Source organism: Pseudophryne corroboree, chromosome 7 (genome assembly GCF_028390025.1).
Source record: "Pseudophryne corroboree isolate aPseCor3 chromosome 7, aPseCor3.hap2, whole genome shotgun sequence".
In the NCBI taxonomy this organism is placed as follows: Eukaryota; Metazoa; Chordata; class Amphibia; order Anura; family Myobatrachidae; genus Pseudophryne; species Pseudophryne corroboree.
In genome coordinates this window covers 260676369-260701112 of record NC_086450.1, presented here as the reverse complement: position 1 = coordinate 260701112, position 24744 = coordinate 260676369, and the positions used below count along the sequence as shown (strand labels likewise).

Sequence of the window (24744 nt, the reverse complement as noted above, 5' to 3'; positions counted from 1 at the left end):
TCTATTAAGTAGTTCAGGTATAAAGTACAGAACCAATGTGTTTTGTCGAAATATCAGCCTTCATCATCATTAAATTGAATAACTATGCAGTAGTATACCAGAAGTTAATATTAAGGTGCAGACACACAGTGAGATACTGACTATCTCTGATTTTGACTATGTGCAAATTTGACTAAGAGACAATTTTGAAATAGTCAAGATTGACTTGCCTGCACAGTCTATCTTTTCTTCGATACTGACCCCGCGGGAGTGCGCATCGGTAGCGCAAGCTGCCTAACACAGTGCAAATTGCACTAACTTTCCTTGCGATTTTGACTATAGTCAAAATTTAAAAGGATAAATCTCATCGTGTGTAAACACCTTAACACTTGGCTGACTTGTTGAGGCTGTCAGCGCTAAATTGTATCTGACGTTAAAAGTTGTTTGTGTATGGTTATTCATTCACTCACATTTGTTTATTTGTAGGAAATTGTACATATCAACAAACTAATTATAAACCAAATGTTGTCCTTGGCAATATCTGCGGTTGATCTCTCTCTCTCCCCGTTTCCTCTTTTGGGGGTATTCAATGAGCTCCGACACTTTCAAAGCTATCAAATTAACCCCTCCTGCGTGTCCAATTGTGGGTCGTTTCCGTTTGGTTTTAAGGCATTTTCGCCAATGCCTTTTCACTCTTTTTTTAATGAAAAGGCACTGGCGAAAAATGCCTAAAAATAAGCGAAAACGGCCCATGTTTTCACCAATGCAGGTGCAAAAACATGTGGATTCGTCAATCCACAATGTTTTTTGCTCCTGCTGAATTTTTCGCCTATGTGAAAAAACGCCCTGCTGTTGAATATGGCGAATACACATTCACCCTTAAAATAGGAATTTAATTGCCTACCGGTAAATCCTTTTCTCGTAGTCCGTAGAGGATGCTGGGGTCCACATTAGTACCATGGGGTATAGGCGGGTCCACTAGGAGCCATTGGCACTTTAAGAGTTTAACAGTGTGGGCTGACTCCTCCCTCTATGCCCCTCCTACCATACTCAGTCTAGAAACTGTGCTCGAGGAGATTGGCAACTTCGAGAGAAGGATATTACACAGATAGTGGCGAGATTCACACCAGCTCACACAAACAAGGCAAAGCAAGCTAACCAGTTTGAACTCAGCAACAGCTGAACAATATTACTTTAACCAAGTAACAACACAGTACTTAACCAAGAACAAATCAGTACTAAACCAAGTAACCATTGCAGGACAACGGAGCGCTGGGCAGGCGCCCAGCATCCTCTACGGACTACGAGAAAAGGATTTACTGGTAGGTAATTAAAATCCTATTTTTTCTTACGTCCTAGAGGATGCTGGGGTCCACATTAGCACCATGGGGATGTACCAAAGCTCCCAGAACGGGAGGGAGCGCGCGGAGGATCCTGCAGAACCGATTGACCAAACTTTAGGTCCACAGAGGCCAAAGTATCGAACTTGTAGAACATAGCAAACGTGTTCGACCCAGACCAAGTAGCCACTCGGCAAAGCTGTAAGGCCGAGACACCCTGAGCAGCCGCCCAGGAAGAACCCACCTCACGTGTAGAGTGGTCCTTAACAGATCTTGGATACGGCAATCCTGCCGTAGAATAAGCATGCTGGATAGTGAACCTGGTCCAGCGAGAAATCATCTGCTTAGAAGCAGTACACCCAATTTTCTTGGGATCATACAGGACAAACAGAGAGTCCGATTTCCTGCGACGAGCTGTCCTCATCACATAGATTTTCAGAGCCCTTACAACATCCAAAGACTTTGAGGTAATTGAGTAGTCAGTAGCTACTGGCACCACAATAGGTTGGTTGATGTGAAATGTCGACACAACCTTTGGAAGGAACTGCTGATGTGTCTTGAGCTCAGCTCTATCTTCATGGAAGATTAAGTAGGGGCTTTTACAGGACAAAGCCCCCAATTCCGATACACGTCGAGCCGAAGCCAAGGCCAACAATGTGACCGCCTTCCACGTGAGAAACTTGACCTCAGCCTCCTGTAAAGGCTCAAACCAATCTGATTGCAGGAAATGCAACATCACGTTAAGATCCCAGGGTGCCTTCGGCGCCAGAAATGGAGGCTGGATGTGCAGAACTCCTTTAAAAAAAGTCTGATCCTCAGGGAGGGCAGCCTATTGTTTCTGGAAGAAAATGGATCAAGCCAAAATCTGGACCTTCATGGACCCCAAACGCAGGCCCATATCCACACCTGCTTGCAGGAAGAGGAGAAAATGTCGAAGTTGAAACTCCACCGTAGGAAACTTCTTGGATTCACACCAAGACACATTTTTTTCAAAATGCTATGATAGTGTTTAGACGTTTAGCCTGTATCAGGGTAGGAATAACTTTGCTCTTAATACCCTTCCGGGTTAATATCTGGCGTTCAACCTCCATGTCGGCAAACGTAGCCGCGGTAAGTCTTGATAAGTGAACGGCCCCTGTTGCAGAAGGTCCTCGCGAAAAGGCATAAGATCTTCCAGCAGTAAGTCCAGAAGATCCGCGTACCAAGCTCTCCTTGGCCAGTCCAGAGCAATGAGAATTGCCTGAACCCTTGGTCTCTTTATGAGCTTTAGAATTCTTGGAATGAGTGGAAGTGGAGGGAACACATACACTGAATTGAACACCCACGGAGTTACATGTTCATCCACCGCCACCGCTTGTGGATCTCTCGACTTGGAACAGTTCCTCCGAAGTTTCTTGTTGAGACATGAGGCCATCATGTCTATTTGAGGCATGCCCCAAAGACTGGTCACGTCTGTGAACACCTCAGGATGTAGGCTCCATTCTCCTAGATGGAGATCGTGCCTGCTGAGAAAGTCCGCTTTCCAGTTGTCCACTCCTGGAAGGAATATTGCTGACAATGCCACTGCGTGCTTTTCCGCCCAGAGAAGAATTCTTGTTACCTCTGACATAGCAGCTCTGCTCTTTGTTCCTCCCTGTCGGTTTATGTAGGTCACTGCCGTTACATTGTCCGACTGCACCTGAATGGCCTGATTTCGCAGAAGATGCGCTGCTTGGAGAAGACCGTTGTAAATGGCTCGTAGTTCAAGAATGTTTTGTTGGAAGAATGGATTCCAGACTTAACCACCTTCCTTGGAAGGTTTCCCCTTGAGTGACTGCACCCCAACCCCTGAAGCTTGCATCCGTAGTTAGAAGGATCCAGTTCCAAACCCTGTACCTGCGGCCCTCCAGGAGGTGAGGCATTTGCAGGCACCAGGGAAGTGAAATCCTTGCTTTCGGCGACACACGTATCCTCTGGTGCATGTGTAGGTGTGATCCCAAACACTTGTCTAGGAGATCCAGTTGGAAGAACCGTGCATGAAATCTTCCGTACAGTAGAGCCTGGTAGGAGGCAACCATCTTACCCAGAAGGCGAATGCACCGGTGAACCGATACCCGGGCAGGTTTCAAGACATCCTGGACCATTGATTGTATCACTAACGCTTTCTCCACCGGTAGAAACACCCTCTGCACATCCGTGTCGAGGATCATCCCCAGGAAAGACAATCTCCTTGTTGGCTCCAAATGTGACTTTGGAAGGTTCAGGATCCAACCATGTTCTCTGAGCAGATGAGTCGTGAGAGCAATGGATTGCAACAACTTCTCCCTGGACGATGCCTTTATCAGCAGATCGTCCAGATATGGAATTAAGTTCACTCCCTGCCTGCGGAGTAGGACCATCATCTCTGCCATCCCCTTGGTGAACACCCTCGGTGACGTGGAGAGACCGAATGGCAGTGCCTGGAACGGATAGTGACTAACAGTGCAAATATGAGATACAGATGGGTCCACGGTTATCTTGACTAGTTTTCTGCGCCTAGGCACAACATGGTTTATTAACATAAACCCTTCATCTATCGTTCTCAGCTGCAATACAATACAGAGAACAATACAGCAGGGGATTAAGTCATTACAGCAGGGGATTAAGGCTGACCGGCCAGTCTCAGTTAATCCTATTAAAGGTCAAGATAAACGTGGACCCATCTGTAGGCCTGATGCGGCAGCCAAATCGGAATGTGGAGGTTTGCATCCTTGATATCTAGGGATACCAGAAACTCTCCCTCTTCTAGACCTGAGATCACCGCTCTTGGGATTCCATTTTGAATTTGAACTCCCTCAGGTAAGGGTTTAACTATTTCAAATTCAAAATCGGTCTGAATGAACCATCCGGTTTCTGCACCACTAAAAGGTTTGAATAGTAACCCTTGTTTTGCATATGAGGTGGAACTGGGACAATGACCTTTGACTTTTCCAGTTTTTGGATGGCTTCCTGTAGGCTAGCCCTGTCCGTCAGTAAAGCTGGCAAGCCTGATCTGAAGAATTGGTGAGGCGGGAGTTCTTGAAATTCCAGTCTGTACCCCTGGGACACAAAATCCTGTACCCAGGGATCCAGGCCGGACGACACCCAGACGTTGCTGAAACGTCAGAGTCTAGCCCCCACCTGCCTGTTTTCCAGGCTGTGTGGACCACCATCATGCTGAGGATTTTGAGGAACCAGAAGGAGGCTTCTGGTCCTGGGAACCTGCAGGTGCAGGTTTCTTGGATTTTGCCCGTCCACCTCTAAAGAAGGTGGTAGGAGGTTTGGACTTTTTCATTTTAGCGGTCCGAAAGGACTGCGGTGTGGATGAAGAAAAGGGTTTCATCATAGAAGGAGCCGCTGAGGGAAGAAAAGGTGACTTACCCGCGGTTGCCGTGAAAAGCCAAACATCCAACGCTTCCCCCAAATAGAGCCTGACCTGTAAAGGGTAGGTTCTCTACACTTCTCCTGGATTCCGCATCTTCAGACCAGTGGCATAGCCAGATTACCCTGTGTGCCGAGACAGCCATGGAAGATATCCTTGCATTCAGAGTACCCAGGTCCTTCATGGCCTCCACCATGAGTCTTGCAGAATCCTGTATGTTACGTAAAAACAATTCAATGTCACTTCTATCCATAGAATCTAATTCCTCTAGTAATGTGCCTGACCACATTACTATGGCTTTAGAAATCCATGCACAGGCAATAGTGGGCCTTAGCGCCACTCCTGACGCAGTGTACATGGATTTGAGCGTAGTGTCAACTTTGCGATCAGCCGGTTCTTTTAATGCGGTAGATCCAGGGACAGGTAAAACCACCTTTTTTGACAGTCTGGAGACAGATGCATCAATTATGATTGCATTTTCCCATTTTTTTCTATCCTCCTCAGGGAAGGGAAAAGCAACCAGAACTCTTTTTGGGATCTGGAATTTTTTCTCCGGGTTTTCCCAGGATTTTTCAAATATAGCGTTTAATTCTTTAGACGCAGGGAAGGTTAGCTAGGCTTTCTTATTGTCTGTGAAGTAAGCCTCCTCAACCTGTTCAGGTGGTGTGTCAGTAATTTGTAACACATCCCTAATGGCCTCAATCATGAGCTGCATCCCCTTTGCCAGGGATGCCCCCCCCCCCACCCCCACTCAGCACATCACCATCTGCCGTGTCAGAGTCCGTATCCGTGTTGGTTTGCATAATTTGGGCAAGTGCACGTTTCTTTGGGTATATGCTAGGGAATTTAGAAGGAATAGGAACAGAACCTGACCAAACTGCCATAGAATTCTTTAAAACCTGAGTTTCAGTCTCAGTGTGAGCTACCCTAGTAGAGATCTGAAAGATCATTCCCTTAATAAAGGTCAGCCATTCTGGCTCAGTAATAGGAATCTGAGACTAGACATTACATTCCTGGGTACATGGAATGGATTCCTCTGGAGAAGAAACATCCTCTGCAGCATAAGACACAGAGTCCCTGGACATGGCTATGTGAGAAAACATACACCCAAACACATACAGGAAAATCAAACAAAGAGGAAGGGGGGTGCAAATCCCCACCCCCAAATTCCCTTCCGCACACTGAAAATTACCTGTAACCATCCCTGAATCTATCTGGTAATAAAATTCAGAGAATTTGTCACAAATGTTTGCAAACACATGTTTAAGCTGCTGGCCACTTCACGGCTTCTCTGATACAGCAGTCCTAACTACTTAATAGCAGTGCCCACATTGGGCCATGTAATTTGTCACAGTACGCCTCATGATAAAGGTCAATACTAAAACATTTCCAGACAGAGAGCTAACTTACCAGGGAGCCACCCCCAGGATCTCCCATTGGCACTACAAGGAACAGCATGCCTTCCAAATGCTGCTCCCATTCAATGCCTCATGCTCACAAGCAGACAAACAATTTGGAAGCTGCTCAATCATACCTGGAGATAATTATATATCAGGTGCTGGAAGGGGGAGGGGTCATAGACAGACAAACAAAAATACAGGAAAATGTCAGACACAGTTTCCCCCCCAAGTACCTTCAGAGAAACACAGAGCTTGGAGCCAGCACACACACAGCGCTCAATTAGGTAGGTATAACCAACCTGGTGCTGACTGTGTACCCTTAATAGACTACACAGTAAATACACCGCCTCCCCCTCCTTCTACAACCCCATGGTACCGCACAGTATAGCTGGAGTCTTGTGTTAGGACAGCACTCCCTGTCAGCGTCTCTGTAGCTGTATCTGCAGGGAGAAAATAAGATTTTACTCAGCGGTAAATCTATTTCTCGTAGTCCGTAGTGGATGCTGGGGACTCCGTAAGGACCATGGGGAATAGACGGGCTCCGCAGGAGACTGGGCACTCTAAAGAAAGATTAGGTACTATCTGGTGTGCACTGGCTCCTCCCTCTATGCCCCTCCTCCAGACCTCAGTTAAGGAAACTGTGCCCGGAAGAGCTGACATTACAAGGAAAGGATTTTGGAATCCAGGGTAAGACTCATACAAGCCACACCAATCACACCGTATAACTCGTGATAAACGTACCCAGTTAACAGTATGAACAACAAGAGAGCATCAAACAACAGATGCCAACATAACATAACCCTTTTATTAAGCAATAACTATATACCACGTATTGCAGAAAGTCCGCACTTGGGACGGGCGCCCAGCATCCACTACGGACTACGAGAAATAGATTTACCGGTGAGTAAAATCTTATTTTCTCTAACGTCCTAGTGGATGCTGGGGACTCCGTAAGGACCATGGGGATTATACCAAAGCTCCCAAACGGGCGGGAGAGTGCGGATGACTCTGCAGCACCGAATGGGCAAACACAAGGTCCTCATCAGCCAGGGTATCAAACTTGTAGAACTTAGCAAATGTGTTTGAACCCGACCAAGTAGCTGCTCGGCAAAGATGTAATGCCGAGACCCCTCGGGCAGCCGCCCAAGAAGAACCCACTTTCCTTGTGGAATGGGCTTTTACTGATTTTGGATGCGGCAAACCAGCCGCAGAATGAGCCTGCTGAATCGTGTTACAGATCCAGCGAGCAATAGTCTGCTTTGAAGCAGGAGCACCCAGCTTGTAGGGATGCATACAGGATAAACAGCGAGTCAGTTTTCCTGACTCCTGCCGTCCTGGCTACATAAATCTTCAAAGCCCTGACTACATCAAGCAACTTGGAGTCCTCCAAGTCACGAGTAGCCGCAGGCACCACAATAGGTTGGTTCAAATGAAAAGATGACACCACCTTCGGCAGAAATTGCGGACGAGTCCGCAATTCTGCCCTGTCCATATGGGAAACCAGATAGGGGCTTTTACATGACAAAGCCGCCAATTTTGACACACGCCTAGCCGAGGCTAAGGCCAATAGCATGACCACTTTCCACGTGAGATACTTTAGCTCCATGGTCTGATCAAACCAGTGAGATTTCAGGAAACTCAACACCTCGTTAAGATTCCAAGGTGCCACTGGTGGCACAAAAGGGGGCTGAATATGCAGCACTCCCTTTACAAACGTCTGAACTTCAGGAAGCGAAGCCAGTTCCTTTTGAAAGAAAATGGATAGGGCCGAAATCTGGACCTTTATGGATCCTAATTTTAAGCCCATAGTCACTCCTGACTGTAGGAAGTGCAGGAACCGGCCCAGCTGGAAGTCCTCTGTAGGAGCCTTCCTGGCCTCACACCTAGCAACATATTTTCGCCATATACGGTGATAATGCTTTGCTGTCACGTCATTCCTAGCCTTTAGCAGCGTAGGAATAACTTCATCCGAAATGCCTTTTTCCGCTAGGATCCGGCGTTCAACCGCCATGCCGTCAAACGCAGCCGCGGTAAGTCTTGGAACAGACAGGGCCCTTGTTGCAACAGGTCCTGTCTGAGAGGCAGAGGCCATGGGTCCTCTGAGCATTTCTTGCAATTCCGGGTACCAAGTCCTTCTTGGCCAATCCGGAACAATGAGTATTGTTCTCACTCCTCTTTTTCTCACAATTTTCAGCACCTTTGGTATGAGAGGAAGAGGAGGAAACACATAGACCGACTGGAACACCCACGGTGTTACAAGTGCGTCCACAGCTATCGCCTGAGGGTCTCTTGACCTGGCGCAATACCTTTTTAGCTTTTTGTTGAGACGGGACGTAATCATGTCCACCTGTGGCAGTTCCCATCGATTTGCAATCTGCGTGAAGACTTCTTGATGAAGTCCCCACTCTCCCGGGTGGAGGTCGTGCCTGCTGAGGAAGTCTGCTTCCCAGTTGTCCACTCCCGAAACTGAACACTGCTGACAGTGCTAGTACGTGATTCTCCGCCCAACGAAGAATCCTGGTGCTTCTGCCATTGCCACCCTGCTTCTTGTGCCGCCCTGGCGGTTTACATGGGCCACTGCAGTGATGTTGTCTGACTGAATCAGCACTGGTTGGTTTCGAAGCAGAGGCTCCGCTTGACTCAGGGCGTTGTATACGGCCCTTAGTTTCAGGATATTGCTGTGCAGACAAGTCTGACTTGACCACAGCCCCTGGAAGTTTCTTCCCTGAGTGACTGCCCCCCATCCTCGGAGGCTTGCATCCGTGGTCACCAGGACCCAGTCCTGTATGCCGAACCTGCGGCCCTCGAGGAGGTGAGCACTTTGCAGCCACCACAGAAGAGACACCCTGGCCCTGGGGGACAGGGTGATCAGCCGATGCATCTGAAGATGCAATCCGGACCACTTGTCCAACAGATCCCACTGAAAGATCCTCGCATGGAACCTGCCGAAGGGAATGGCTTCGTATGACGCCACCATCTTTCCCAGGACTCGCGTGCAGTGATGCACCGACACCTGTTTTGGTTTTAGGAGGTCTCTGACCAGAGTCACGAGCTCCTGAGCCTTTTCCTCCGGGAGAAACACCTTTTTCTGGCTTGTGTCCAGAATCATGCCCAGGAAGGGCAGACGCGTCGTAGGAATCAGCTGCGACTTTGGAATATTCAGAATCCAGCCGTGGTGTCGCAACACTTCCTGAGAGTGTGCTACGCTGATCAGCAACCGCTCCCTGGACCTCGCCTTTATGAGATCGTCCAAGTATGGGATAATTGTAACCCCTTGCTTCCGAAAGAGCACCATCATTTCCGCCATCACCTTGGTAAATATTCTCGGTGCCGTGGACAGGCCAAACGGCAACGTCTGGAATTGGTAATGACAGTCCTGTACCACAAACCTGAGGTACTCCTGATGAGGTGGATAAATGGGGACATGCAAGTACGCATCCTTGATGTCCAGAGACACCATAAAATCCTCTTCCTCCAGGCTTGCAATGACCGCTCTGAGCGATTCCATCTTGAACTTGAATTTCTTCAGATAAATGTTCAGGGATTTAAAATTCAAAATGGGTCTGACCGAACCGTCCGGTTTCGGTACCACAAACATAGTGGAATAGTAACCCCTTCCCTGTTGAAAAAGGGGAACCTTCACTACCACCTGCTGGAGATATAGCTTGTGAATTGCTGCCAACACTACCTCCCTTTCCATGGGGGAAGCTGGCAAGGCCGATTTTAGGTAACGGTGAGGGGGCGTCACCTCGAATTCCAGCTAGTATCCCTGAGACACAATTTGTATAGCCCAAGGATCCACCCATGAGCGAACCCACTGGTGGCTGAAATTTCGGAGACGCGCCCCCACCGATCCTGGCTCCGGCTGCGGAGCCCCAGCGTCATGCGGAAGATTTAGTGGAAGCCGGGGAGGACTTTTGTTCCTGGGAACTAGCTGCATGGTGCAGCTTTTTTCCTCTACCCCTGCCTCTGGCAAGAAAGGATGCACCTCTGACTTTCTTGCTTTTTTGTGAACGAAAGGACTACATTTGGTAATACGGTGCTTTATTTGGCTGTGAGGGAATATATGGCAAGAAATTTGACTTCCCAGCCGTAGCTGTGGAAACTAGGTCCGAAAGACCGTCCCCAAACAATTCCTCACCCTTATAAGGTAACACCTCCATGTGTTTTTTAGAGTCGGCATCACCTGTCCATTGCCGAGTCCATAGGACTCTTCTGGCAGAAATCGACATTGCGTTTATTCTAAAGCCCAGCAGGCAAATGTCCCTCTGGGCATCACGCATATATAGGACAGCGTCTTTGATATGCCCTAGGGTCAGTAACATAGTCTCCCTGTCCAGGGTATCTATCTCCTCAGACAGAGTATCTGTCCATGCTGCTACAGCACTACACATCCAGGCCGAAGCAATTGCTGGCGTCAGAAGAGTACCAGAATGTGTATAAACAGACTTCAGGATACCTTCCTGCTTTCTATCCGCAGGATCCTTAAGGGCGGCCGTATCCTGTGATGGCAGGGCCACCTTCTTAGATAAGCGTGTCAACGCTTTGTCTACCCTAGGGGAGGATTCCCAACGTAACCTATCCGTTGGCGGGAAAGGATACGCCATAAGTAATCTTTTGGAAACCAGTACTTTCCTATCTGGGGAATCCCACGCTTTTTCACATAACTCATTTAATTCATGTGAAGGGGGAAAAGTCACTTCTTGCTTTTTCTCCCCAAACATATAAACCCTCTTGTCAGGGACAGGGTTTTCCTCAGATATGTGCAATACATCCTTCATTGCTATAATCATGTATCGGATGGCTTTAGTCATTTTAGGCTGCAACTTTGCATCATCGTCATTGACACTGGAGTCAGAATCCGTGTCGACATCTGTGTCAACCAACTGGGATAGTGGGCGCTTTTGAGACCCTGACGGCCCCTGAGCTGTAGAAGCAGACATGAGACCCTGACTGATTATCCAACCTTTTATGCAAGGAGCTTACGTTATCATTTAACACCTTCCACATATCCATCCAATCAGGTGTCGGCGGCGGCGGCGGCACCACATTCACTTGCACTTGTTCTGCCTCCACGTAACCGTCCTCATCAAACATGTCGACACAAACGTACCGACACACCGCACACACACAGGGAATGCTCTAATTGAGGACAGGACCCCACAAGGCCTTTTGGGGAGACAGAGAGAGAGTATGCCAGCACACACCCCAGCGCTATATAACCCAGGGATTACACAGTAATTTAGTGTTTACCCAGTAGCTGCTGTTTATGATAATTTGCGCCTAAATTTATGTGCCCCCCTCCCTCTCTTTTTACCCATTTTCTACCTTGATACTGCAGGGGAGAGCCTGGGGAGCTTCCTCTCAGCGGAGCTGTGGAGAGAAAATGGCGCCGGTTAGTGCTGAGGAAGAAGGCCCCGCCCCCTCAGTGGCGGGCTTCTGTCCCGGGTCTGTGTAAATAAAATGGCGGGGGCTCGTACATATATACAGTGCCCAGCTGTATATATGTGTCTTTATGCCAAGAGGTATCCTAATTGCTGCCCAGGGCGCCCCCCCCTGCGCCCTACAGTGACCGGAGTGTGTGGGTAGTGTGGGCGCAATGGCGCACAGCTGCAGTGCTGTGCGCTACCTCATGTGAAGACAGGAGTCTTCTGCCGCCGATTTCGATGTCTTCTTGCTTCCGCCGGCTACTGTCTTCTGGCTCTGCGAGGGGGACAGCAGCGCGGCTCCGGGAACGGACGACCAAGGTTAAGATCCTGTGTTCGAACCCTCTGGAGCTAATGGTGTCCAGTAGCCTAAGAAGCGCAACCTAGCCGCAGTTAGTAGGTTTGCTTCTCTCCCCTCAGTCCCTCGTAGCAGAGAGTCTGTTGCCAGCAGAAGCTCTCTGAAAATAAAAAACCTAACTAAAATACTTTCTTATTAGCAAGCTCAGGAGAGCTCACTAAATGCACCCAGCTCTGGCCGGGTACAGATTCTAACTGAGGTCTGGAGGAGGGGCATAGAGGGAGGAGCCAGTGCACACCAGGTAGTACTAAATCTTTCTTTAGAGTGCCCAGTCTCCTGCGGAGCCCGTCTATTCTCCATGGTCCTTACGGAGTCCCCAGCATCCACTAGGACGTTAGAGAAAATGGCGCTGAACGCTGCTGGGTCCGCTCTGAGGAGAAGATCCGCCTCCTGGACATGGCGCATCTTTCCGCACTTTCAATTTTTTATACTGGCCTGAGGATTTTGCTAGCAGCGTTACCGAGGTCTCTGATACCCTTGAGTGACCAGTGTAGGGTATTTGTGCTGGCTCAGGGCGCCCCTCATAGCGCCGCACTGTGTACCGCTGAGCTCTCCGGAGTGCAGTTAGTACTGCACTCCTACCCTGTTGCCACCACTCACACCGGCTCCCCGCTTGTCGGGTCGCAAGTGACACACTCGGCACCAAAATTTTCTGGCTCTGTTAGGGGGTGGCGGCATGCTGCTGGAGTGAGCGGTCGCCTCGGGCTGCTAACGATCATCACCCTCATGAGCTCAATGTCCTGTCAGCGGAGATAGTGGCTATTAACTTTTCAGGGGTGGACACTACTCCCCCCCTAAGTCCCACAAAGCAGGGAGGCTGTTGCCAGCAGCCTCCCTGTGCCTAACTCTAAGAAAGAAAAAAAAACTAGAAAAACTCCTATGGAGATCCCCTAGCTGTGACCGGCTCCGTCTGGGACATTTTCTAAACCGAGTCTGGTAGGAGGGGCATAGAGGGAGGAGCCAGCCCACACTGTTAAACTCTTAAAGTGCCAATGGCTCCTAGTGGACCCATCTATACCCCATGGCACTAATGTGGACCCCAGCATCCTCTAGGACGTAACAGAAAAATAGCAAAAAATTAAATTTTTCACCTAGGCGAAAAAATGGTCCTAACTGAATACCCCCCCTTTGTCTCTTCAGCGCTCCTGCTCTCTTTTCTCCTCATCTAACTCCATTCTCTCCCTTAGCCCTTATCTGCTATTTCTGTTTTATTACATAGATTAGTCATAGCATTACCTTTCTTCTTTTCAGTTTTACTCTTGCAATTTGTATTTTTATGTCAGACGCAGTTTTTTGACTTCTGCGCATGCATCTATGTCGCACTGTGCATGTGTCTAGATAGTATGTGCACATAGTTGTAGTTGCAACTGAGGTGCACGGGTGACACACGTCTCAGAAATTTGTTTCATACTGTATGTATTGGGTGGTCATGGTGGATGCACAGAGATGGTTGTCTAATGTAATGGGAGTGTCACAAGTGTGTTGCTGAAAGTGGCTGTGTACAGAAATGCTCAACCGCTCACATAGGAGGCCATACTCCAACGCAGAAACTGTACCTGCCATAGGGCTGGTGGAAGGGTCTATGCTGTGACCAATTATGCATCTAAAGATACATCAATGGGTATATCACTATCTACGACGTCGACAGCTGGAGTTTTAGTCTTTGCACAGTGGCACACATCGATGTACACCAGTTAACCACTTGCCTGGCATGGTCCTGCAAGTGCTTTATCTGACCTGGTCGCACAGGATGCGACCATTCAGATAAACAGTGTTAGCAGCAGCAGGGAAGGGAAACTTCCCACCGCTGCTGCTGTCATAGGGACAGGAAGGTCCCTCTGCCTCCCTGCACTCTCCCCTACTGATTGTCAGCACGGCAGGACCCCTCCCCCCCTCCAGTGGCTGCAGACAATAGCAGCCACTGGGGAAGTGTAAATGAATCCCCCAAATCCCCCCCCAGACCCCCCCCGTATACCTGGAGTCTGTCCCAGCTTTCAAGATGAAAGCCGTGATGGTCGCAATGTTTCCAAAGTTCCGATGGTCACAATGTTCTCGATCGATGTTTCGATGTTGGGGGGGGGGATCCCCACATTAAAAAAAATCCAAAAAATAGATTTTTTCTTTTTTAACTAAATTCATTTTGGATAGGGTTAAATTCATGTTCTTCACCTAATTCACTCATAAAAACCCCCGACAATTTCAGAGCGTTTTTTTTGTTGGGGAAAAATTGTCAGTTAAGTGGTTAAGAGCATTTTAGGGGCACTTGCATCAAGTTGCAGATCGGTGACCACCAAAATAGGCAGACATGGATGTGGCTGCATCTAACTCAGAATCAGCCACGTTTGTTTGTGATGATATGTATGGGAAAGAACATAAGTGTTTGGAGACTAGATGTGCATTACGCTGGAACTCTCTGATGCTGGTAGAGGGGTAAGAACCCAGGCCCACTGATACATGCCATCATTTTTTTTACTCTTTAGCTTTATATAAAGATTCCCAGCACTGTGACCCATTAATGTGGTTCAATAGACTGCTTTCAATGTATTAGTAGGGACCCATTCATTCCTAGTGGTTTATTTTTTTGGGCAAGCTGATATTCATAAGTCTGCTTACTCATTGAGACTTGTTCATGGCTTCTTTTAATGCACAGATTGAAGTCAGTAATACCCCTTTTACACTCGCAGAAAAATCCCGGGATATTGCACGTGAACGCGCATCATCCCGGGATTCTTCTCAGTGTAAATGGGTACAGGGACAATTTCCCGGGACGAGCATCCCGGGATTTCATCCCAGGTCAAAAGCAGGGTTGAACCCGAGACCGTCCCGGGAAGCTGCCAGTGTAAACGGGTATACCGGGTCAAGGCGACCCGGCACCCGTTCTCTTCATAGGAGGAGGCGGTGCTTGGAGAAGATTATCTCCAAGCACCGCCTCTGGGAGACTCGGCGGTGACGTCACTGACCCGGCAATATGCCGGGTCAGCCCGCTAATGTGAAAGGGTCATTCCCGGGAATGTGTCCCGGCAAATATACCGGGACACATTCCCGGGAATGAACTTTCCTGCGAGTGTAAAAGTGGTATAAGTAGGCAAATCCATGTCCATGAATTTAACGCTCATGTAAAGGAGGACACCCCCTGCAGATGTGTCCTCCTACATTATTGCTGCAGTCGCATCAAACAACGATGGCCATTTTTTTTTTTTTTACCTGGAATGCGTCTTAGTTGCAATACAATGCAACTAGGGTGCTCCAGGAGACTGAGCTGATTAATCGGATATGTGACAGTTGTATATATATGCGGAACTTGCATCACACTGCCTGTTGAGGCTAGTTGTATAAAGGACACTTCTGTACATTACATATACTGATTATTATCATATAGTAATGCATGTAACATATAGAGATGGCCTCACGTTTCAGTGCAGACAACTAAGTCTCTCCCAAAATCAGTAAATCTATAATTTTTTTAAAATATTTTTTTAAAGTGTTGCATTCCTAAAAATTCTTATGTACTGTATGATTTGTAACTACAGCCGTCTGCATCATTATTTATCTACATTCAATGTTGAGTCTCTAACTACTCTTTTAAGGAATTGTATTGTTATAAAGGTAAAACTAAGTTTAAATGGAAAATTTCACAAAACTACATACCAATGTTTTTGTGTGCAAATTACATTAACAATGTCTGTTGTAACGAAATAAACATTTCTTACTCACAACAAAAAATCAAAATATATTTCTGCAAATTCAGTCCAAGTGACTCTCTCACCTTAGCAGCTAAATCATTTTTTGCTTTGTAGTACTCATCTACAGCATTTTGCAGCTCAGCAACACGACCTTCAACACTCTGTACAAATAGGGAAATACACAGTTACCTTGGAAAAGCAGAAGACCTAAATTAATTACTGCTACGTGAAATACAGGCTGCAGTACTGTAGATGGTGACATTACATATTACTGTGATATACGATAATAATGATCTGTACCACCAATATAAAAATGCTTTTTTAACGAGACACAAACAGTTATTACATATGTAGCAAAAGGTCACAGTCCCAATTACACAACAACAGTAGTCATTTTCTTTGAGCGTTACATATTATATGGGTAAACAAAACAAAAACACTGAAATTGAGTAAATATAATTATATTCTTCCCTGAGGCCTTCTTTATATATCCCTAGCACTGCAATTCACAGCCATTGAAAGGGATGTAGTTATGTGCCCGGCGGATAGGAGACTGCCGGTTACAATACAGACGCCAGAATCCTGCCCCCTCACAATACTAACAGTCGACATGCCGACTAACAGGAACTATTCCCACTCGTGGGTGTCCATGACACCAATGGAGTGGGAAGAGAATCTGTGTGAGCGAAGCTCGCCACCGAGACAGCAACATGGCAAGCGCAGCGAGCCCGCAAGGGGCTTCGTTGCACTTGCCCCCCTGCCAGGCACGTAGAAGCCAGGATCCAGGCGTCGGTATGGTGACCAGCGGCATGTGAACCCAAACCTCATTTAAATTAAAATTGTGTACATCATTTACAGTTTTAAAAAAATCTCATATCTTTATTATTGCTTCCTGAAACTTATACGCTTTTTGGTTGGGTATATTATCCATTCATAAGAGTACAGCTTTACTAGAACTTTCTCCTTCCAAATGTTTTTGAAGTAACACTGTGATTATATCTTAGTCTGATGGATAGGTGGCCTCAGAGTTTTCCCTCAGGTAAGTCAGATAACTTTAGTTGTTTTTCTTCTGTCCAAAGAGTTCTCGAGGCCCAGTTACTACTTCCTGTAAGACTCGGGCTGTGAATCACCTGTTCCCTACCCGTCAGTTACAATGCACAAGCAAGGGATCACATATGCAATTAAATAAACTTACTGCGATGAAATTCACAAAATCTGTACCATAACTAAGAGTAAAAGAATTTTATTTTACTGGAACAGCTCACACTCGTTCTTCTCTTTAATCAGCAACGAATCCAACAACCTAAGTTGAAGGGCTAGTGTGACAACTTATTTCCTATAGTTTTAAGAACAATGTAACATATGACAACATCAATTACACTATAGCAGTGCCATAACTAGGCATTTTAGCGCTGTGTGCAAGAAACGACATTGGCGCCCCCTCCCCCCATGTAAGACAGGGGCAGCGCGCGCCATAGGCGCGCTACAAATATATAGGGGCATGGCTTCATGGGAAGGGGTGTGGCCACAAAATAATAGCAATTCATACTACGGTGCACAGTAGTCTACATTATTCAAATTACGCTGCACAGTAGCGCCACTACACCAGGTAGAGCCCCTTTTATACATTACAGCAGACAGCGTCCCCCTTTCTACACATTACAGCAGACAGTCTCCTTTTTAACACATTGCAGCAGCCAGTCCCCCTTCTTACACATTGCGGCAGACAGCGTCCCCTTTTTTACACATTACAGCAGACAGCGTCCCCTTTTTTAACATTACGGCAGACAGCGTCCTCTTTTTACACATTACAGCAGACAGCGTCCCCGTTTTTACACATTACGGCAGACGGTGTCCCCCTTTATATACATTGCGGTAGCCAGTCCCCCTTTTTACACATTACGGCAGCCAGTCCCCCTTTTTACACATTGCGGCAGCCAGTCCCCCTTTTTACACATTGCGGCAGCCAGTGCCCATTTTTACACATTGCGGCAGCCAGTCCCCCTTTTTACACATTGCGGCAGCCAGGCCCCCTTTTTACACATTGCGGCAGCCAGGCCCCCTTTTTACACATTGCGGCAGCCAGTCCCCCTTTTTACACATTGCGGCAACCAGTCCCCCTTTTTACACATTGCGGCAGCCAGGCCCCCTTTTTACACATTATGGCAGACGGTGTCCCCCTGAGAGAGAGAGAGAGAGAGAGAGAGAGAGAGAGAGAGAGAGAGAGAGAAAGAGAGATACATACTTACCATCTCCCCGCTGACAGGCTCCTTGTGCAGCTCCCTTGGTGCAGGCAGGTGAGAAGGAGGAGGAGGGAGGGGGACTGGAGCTGCAGCAGCGCTATTTCATTGGTAGTAAGCGCCGCTGCAACATCCCCCTCTCCTTCCGTATTGGCTGCTCGGCGCTGCTGTGGATGCTGGGATGGAGGAACCGCATCCCAGCATCCACAGCAGCGCCGGGCAGCCAATACGGAAGGAGAGGGGGATGCTGCAGCGGCGCTTACTACCAATGAAATAGCGCTGCTGCGGCTCCAGTCCCCCTCCCTCCCCCTCCTTCTCACCTGCTCGGCGCTGTAGCTCTCCTCCACAGCGCGGCGGCGGCGCATACTTCAGAGGCATGTAATGAGTCAATTTGACTCATTACATGCCGCTGGCCGTGCGCCCTCAGGGCAACTGCGCTGTGTGCCAAGCCCACTTGGCACACACGTAGTTACGGCCCTGCACTATAGGTATATTTTCTGTTACCGGTACCTTAAGGGAAGGGGTTCCCCTAACACTCTGATAACTTAGTCTGAGTACTCTTACTACCTCGTTGGTGCACATAGGATGGAGATGTTGTTCTGGTACCAGTGAGATGAAAGTCAATCCCAATTATATGGCCAGATTCTATCCTTCTGCGTCTACCTCAGCTGTTATCCCTACCTCAGCTGTTATCCCCTGGGAGTCATCAACAGTAGCACTTGTATTTAATCCCAAATTCTCATCTCCCTATAATAACTTGTGAGGAGTGATGTTTTCCAGTATCTATAACGTGGCCAATTTGTAATCCTGTGCTATTCATAGTAGCCTTCTGACAGCGTAAAAGGGACAGCATGCAATTAGTAGCTGTTTAGCGGCAATGAAGCAGTTAGTAGAGTCTTTGTAGACAGCAGTGTAATTCGTAGGAGGAAAGCGTACAGGGAAGCATGCAGTAGTATTTAAGCTGCCAGTTATACGTCAAAGGGCATACATAAAGAGGCCTATTCCTATAGCCTGTCAATAATCCTGTCTGCGCTGTTTAAGATTAATTGTTCTGGCACCGGACTTCATGGGCATAAGCTCAATGAATGTTCACTGAAGGTGGCTCGAGGTTACAGTGCCCATAACAAAGGCAGTAGCAGAGTCACTGGGGAACTTGACTGGCCGTAACAATGTAACACTGTATCTGGGCTTAGCTGTGCAATGTAACTGATTGCATCTCTAACAGGAGCGCTGCCGCGGGGCTGAATAAGGGATACCTTATAAGGCACTCCGGTTCCGCCTCTTGTGGCTGTCCCTGGTCGTTATCTCCTCCCTGGGGTTGGCTTAGTCTACGGGGCAGCCTGCTGAAGGGAGTTTCCAGGCCCGCCTCCCGCTGTCACTCACCGCTCCTGGCCGCCTCCTGCTATTACCCACTGCTTCGGGCCTCACTGATGCCGCCGCCCACAGCCGCACTGAGCTGCGCTTCAGACCGCCTCTCCTGCTCCGCCCAGCGGGATGTGCCGATGTCGGATCCCGCTCCCGTGCACCGCGTCTCTCCTTACTCAGGTACACTTCACACCGGGTCACGGAGGATCGTCACCAGTCTCCCTTTCTCCAGGGCAGCTTCTTTATCACAGGTGTGAAACAGTCTTTAGTCAGGGCTTTAGCGGTGCGCAGCTCCTCTCTCTTCGACACGATCACCGGCAATTCCCCAACGGTTCTTTTTGCATCCCCTCTTTAGACACGCCTCCTGGGTGCCCGGATCAGTCCCACCAGAGGGACCCCCCACGAGCCTTACTGTCTCTCAGTCCCTGCATCAGCACCCCTTTCTTGGTGGGACACTGTGCTAGTCCCCTAGTCCAGTGTATGGGCTGACAATTCCATCTCCCCTCAGAGGGGAATATCAATTAACAAAACTTCTCTCTATGAGAGCAATTATAGAAACCCTCTAATATCCCTCAGTGAGGGCACTTGTATATATATATATATATATATATATATATATGAACTTTTATTATTTATACTAACACAACCTATTATTAATTATAACATGCATGCAAGGACTTTAGCAGGGTATTACAACACTGTCATTTTGCCCAGGGAGTGGAGAAACCTTTGTGTATCAGGTGCAGACAAAGTCTGTGCTCAGATCTTGAAAATAAGTACATTTCATCCACATTATCATTTCAACAGGGCCGACATAGAAATCTTGGGGCCTGGTACATTGATACTGTATCTCTGGGGCCCTCCCATTGACCCCCCACCATAACCCTTGACTCCCACCACCCCTCCATCGACACCAGCATTTGCCTTTCCTCGACTCCCCCACACACCCTCTCCCTTGACCCCTGCACCCTCACATCTCTACCCAGTGTACTTGGGATGTAGATACGTGACCGACTGCTACATCCCACCTCCTCTGAATGCAGACAATCGGCATGCCAACTAGCAGGGACTATTCCCACTCACAAGGGGCTTGTCGTGCTCGTCAAAACCTCCCACCCCCGCCACTCCCGTCAACATTCCGCCACTGGGATCCCGTGGTCGGTATGGTGCATACCCAAACCCTTCAAATGTATCCTTATGCTTATCCTTCAGGTGACCCTGACAATATGTAAGAGGGAAATCCAAGGATACAGGAAGATAGGCAAAACAGCACTAATGATCTTGTAGCTTACAATAATAAGAATTTACTTACCGATAATTCTATTTCTCATAGTCCGTAGTGGATGCTGGGGACTCCGTAAGGACCATGGGGAATAGCGGCTCCGCAGGAGACTGGGCACATCTAAAGAAAGCTTTAGGACTAACTGGTGTGCACTGGCTCCTCCCCCTATGACCCTCCTCCAAGCCTCAGTTAGGATACTGTGCCCGGACGAGCGTACACAATAAGGAAGGATTTTGAATCCCGGGTAAGACTCATACCAGCCACACCAATCACACCGTATAACCTGTGATCTGAACCCAGTTAACAGTATGATAACAGAGTAGCCTCAGAAAGATGGCTCACAACAATAATAACCCGATTTTTGTAACAATAACTATGTACAAGTATTGCAGACAATCCGCACTTGGGATGGGCGCCCAGCATCCACTACGGACTATGAGAAATAGAATTATCGGTAAGTAAATTCTTATTTTCTCTAACGTCCTAAGTGGATGCCGGGGACTCCGTAAGGACCATGGGGATTATACCAAAGCTCCCAAACGGGCGGGAGAGTGCGGATGACTCTGCAGCACCAAATGAGAGAACTCCAGGTCCTCCTCAGCCAGGATATCAATTTTGTAGAATTTTACAAACGTATTTGCTCCTGACCAAGTAGCAGCTCGGCAAAGTTGTAAAGCCGAGACCCCTCGGGCAGCCGCCCAAGATGAGCCCACCTTCCTTGTGGAGTGGGCATCTACAGATTTTTGGTTGTGGCAGGCCTGCCACAGAATGTGCAAGCTGAATTGTACTACAAATCCAACGAGCAATAGTCTGCTTAGAAGCAGGAGCACCCAGCTTGTTGGGTGCACACAGGATAAACAGCGAGTCAGATTTCCTGACTCCAGCCGTCCTGGAAACATATTTTCAGGGCACTGACAACGTCCAGCAACTTGGAGGCCTCCAAGTCCCTAGTAGCCGCAGGCACCACCAATAGGTTGGTTCAGGTGAGACGCTGAAACCACCTTGGGGAGAAACTGAGGACGAGTCCTCAATTCCGCCCTGTCCGAATGGAACATCAGATAAGGGCTTTTTCAGGATAAAGCCGCCAATTCTGACACGCGCCTGGCCCAGGCCAGGGCCAACAGCATGACCACTTTCCATGTGAGATATTTTTAACTCCACAGATTTAAGTGGTTCAAACCAATGTGACTTTTGGAACCCAAAACTACATTGAGATCCCAAAGTGCCACTGGAGGCACAAAAGGAGGCTGTATATGCAGTACCCCTTTTACAAACGTCTGAACTTCAGGACTGAAGCTAGTTCTTTTTGGAAGAAATTTGACAGGGCCGCAAATTTGAACCTTAATGGACCCCAATTTCAGGCCCATAGACACTCCTGTTTGCAGGAAATGTAGGAATCGACCCAGTTGAATTTCCTCCGTCGGGCCTTACTGGCCTCGCACCACGCAACATATTTTCGACAATTGCGGTGATAATGTTTTTGCGGTTACATCCTTCCTGGCTTTGATCAGGATAGGGATGACTTCATCCGGAAAGCCTTTTTTCCTTCAGGATCCGGCGTTCAACCGCCATGCCGTCAAACGCAGCCGCGGTAAGTCTTGGAACAGACAGGGTCCTTGCTGGAGCAGGTCCCTTCTTAGAGGTAGAGGCCACGGATCCTCCGTGAGCATCTCTTGAAGTTCCGGTTACCAAGTCCTTCTTGGCCAATCCGGAGCCACGAATATAGTGCTTTCTCCTCTCCATCTTATCAATCTCAGTACCTTGGGTATGAGAGGCAGAGGAGGGAACACATACACTGACTGGTACACCCACGGTGTTACCAGAGCGTCTACAACTATTGCCTGAGGGTCTCTTGACCTGGCGCAATACCTGTCGAGTTTTTTAATCATGTGGACGACTTCTGGGTGAAGTCCCCACTCTCCCGGGTGGAGGTCGTGCTGAGGAAGTCTGCTTCCCAGTTGTCCACTCCCGGAATGAATACTGTTGACAGTGCTATCACATGATTTTCCGCCCAGCGAAGAATCCCTGCAGCTTCTGCCATTGCCCTCCTGCTTCTTGTGCCACCCTGTCTGTTTACGTGGGTGACTGCCATGATGTTGTCCGACTGGATCAACACCGGCTGACCTTGAAGCAGAGGTCTTGCTAAGCTTAGAGCATTGTAATTGGCCCTTAGCTTCAGGATATTTATGTGAAGTGATGTATCCAGGCTTGACCCTAAGCCCTGGATATTCCTTCCCTGTGTGACTGCTCCCCAGCCTCGCAGGCTGGCATCCGTGGTCACCAGGACCCAGTCCTGAATGCCGAATCTGCGGCCCTCTAGAAGATGAGCACTCTGCAACCACCACATGATGGATACCCTTGTCCTTGGTGACAGGGTTATCCGCTGATGCATCTGAAAATGCGACCCGGACCAATTGTCCAGTAGGTTCCACTGGAAAGTTCTTGCGTGGAATCTAACGAATGGGATTGCTTCGTAGGAAGCCACCATTTTTACCCAGAACCCTTGTGCATTGATGCACTGAGACTTGGTTCGGTTTTAGGAGGTTCCTGACTAGCTCGGATAACTCACTGGTTTTCTCTTCCGGGAGAAACACCTTTTTTCTGGACTGTGTCCAGGAACATTCCTAGGAAACAGAAGACAAGTCGTCGGAACCAGCTGCGATTTTGGAATATTGAGAATCCAATCGTGCTGCCGCAACACTACCTGAGATAGTGCTACACCGACTTCCAACTGTTCCCTGGATCTTACCCTTATCAGGGAATCGTCCAAGTAAGAGATAACTAAAATTCCCTTCCTTCGAAGGGATATCATTTCGGCCATTACCTTGGTAAAGACCCGGGGTGCCGTGGACCATCCCTACGGCAGCGTCTGAACTGATAGTGACAGTTCTGTACCATAACCTGAGGTACCCTTGGTGAGAAGGGTAAACTTTGACATGAAGGTAAGCATCCTTGATGTCCCAAGAGATCATGTAGTCCCCTTCTTCCAGGTTCGCAATCACTGCTCTGAGTGACTCAATCTTGAATTTGAACCTCTGTATGTAAGTGTTCAAAGATTTTAGATTTATAATCGGTTTCACCGGGCCGTCTGGCTTCGGTACCACAATAGTGTGGAATAATACCCCGTTCCCTGTTGCAGGAGGGGTACCTTGATTATCACCTGCTGGGTGAATGGCTTCCAAAACTGCCTCCCTGTCAGAGGGAGACGTCGGTAAAGCCGACTTTTGGAAACGGCGAGGGGGAGACGTCTCGAATTTCAATATGTACCCTTGAGATATTACCTGAAGGATCCAGGGGTCTACTTGCGAGTGAGCGCACTGCCCACTGAAATTCATTGAGAACGGGCCCCCACCGTGCCTGAGTTTGTAAGGCCCTAGCGTCATACTGAGGGCTTTTGCAGAGGCGGGAAAGGATTTCTGTTCCTGAGAACTGGGTAATCTCTTCAGCCTTTTTCCTCTCCCTCTGTCACGAGCAGAAAAGAGGAACCTTTTGTCCGCTTGCCAACAAAGGACTGCGCCTGATAATACGGCGTATTATTTTGAGAGGCGACCTGGGGTACAAACGTGGATTTCCCAGTTGTTGCCGTGGCCACCAGGTCTAAAAGACCGACCCCAAATGTCCCCTTTTAAAGGCAATACTTCCAAATGCCGTTTGGAATCCGCATCACCTGACCATTTTACTGGTAGAAATGGACAACGCACTTATACTTGATGCCAGTCGGCAAATATTCTGCTGTGCATCATGCATATATAGAAATGCATCTTTTAAATGCTCTATAGGCAATAATATACTATCCTTATCTAGGATATCAATATTTCCAGTCAGGGAATCCGACCATGCCAACCCAGCACTGCACCTCCAGGCTGAGGCGATTGCTGGTCGCAGTATAACACCAGTATGTGTGTGAATACATTTTTGGATACCCTCCTGCTTTCTATCAGCAGGATCCTTAAGGGCGGCCATCTCATGAGAAGGTAGAGCCCTTGTTCTTACAAGCGTGTGAGCGCCTTATCCCCCCTAGGGGGTGTTTCCCAACGCACCCTAACCTCTGGCGGGAAAGGGTATACAGCCAATACTTTTTAAGAAATTATCAATTGTTATCGGGGGGAAACCCACGTATCATCACACACCTCATTTTATTTTTCAGATTCAGGAAAACTACAGGTAGTTTTTCCCTCACCGAACATAATACCCCTTTTTGGTGGTACTCGTATTATCAGAAATGTATAAAACATTTTCCATTGTCTCAATCATGTAACGTGTGGCCCTACTGGAAATCACGGTTGTCTCTT

General features: G+C 48.1%; 1 protein-coding gene across 4 annotated transcripts in view; it reads right to left on the bottom strand.

The window, feature by feature from the left end:
• VPS16 (VPS16 core subunit of CORVET and HOPS complexes) overlaps positions 1-24744 on the bottom strand; it is a 959900-nt gene that overhangs the window by 224314 nt on the left and 710842 nt on the right. For all 4 annotated transcript variants that reach the window (XM_063934117.1, XM_063934116.1, XM_063934114.1 and 1 more), the window contains one exon: positions 15649-15726. In XM_063934117.1, coding sequence (XP_063790187.1) covers positions 15649-15726 — 78 coding nt within the window. The remainder of the gene's footprint in view (positions 1-15648; positions 15727-24744) is intronic.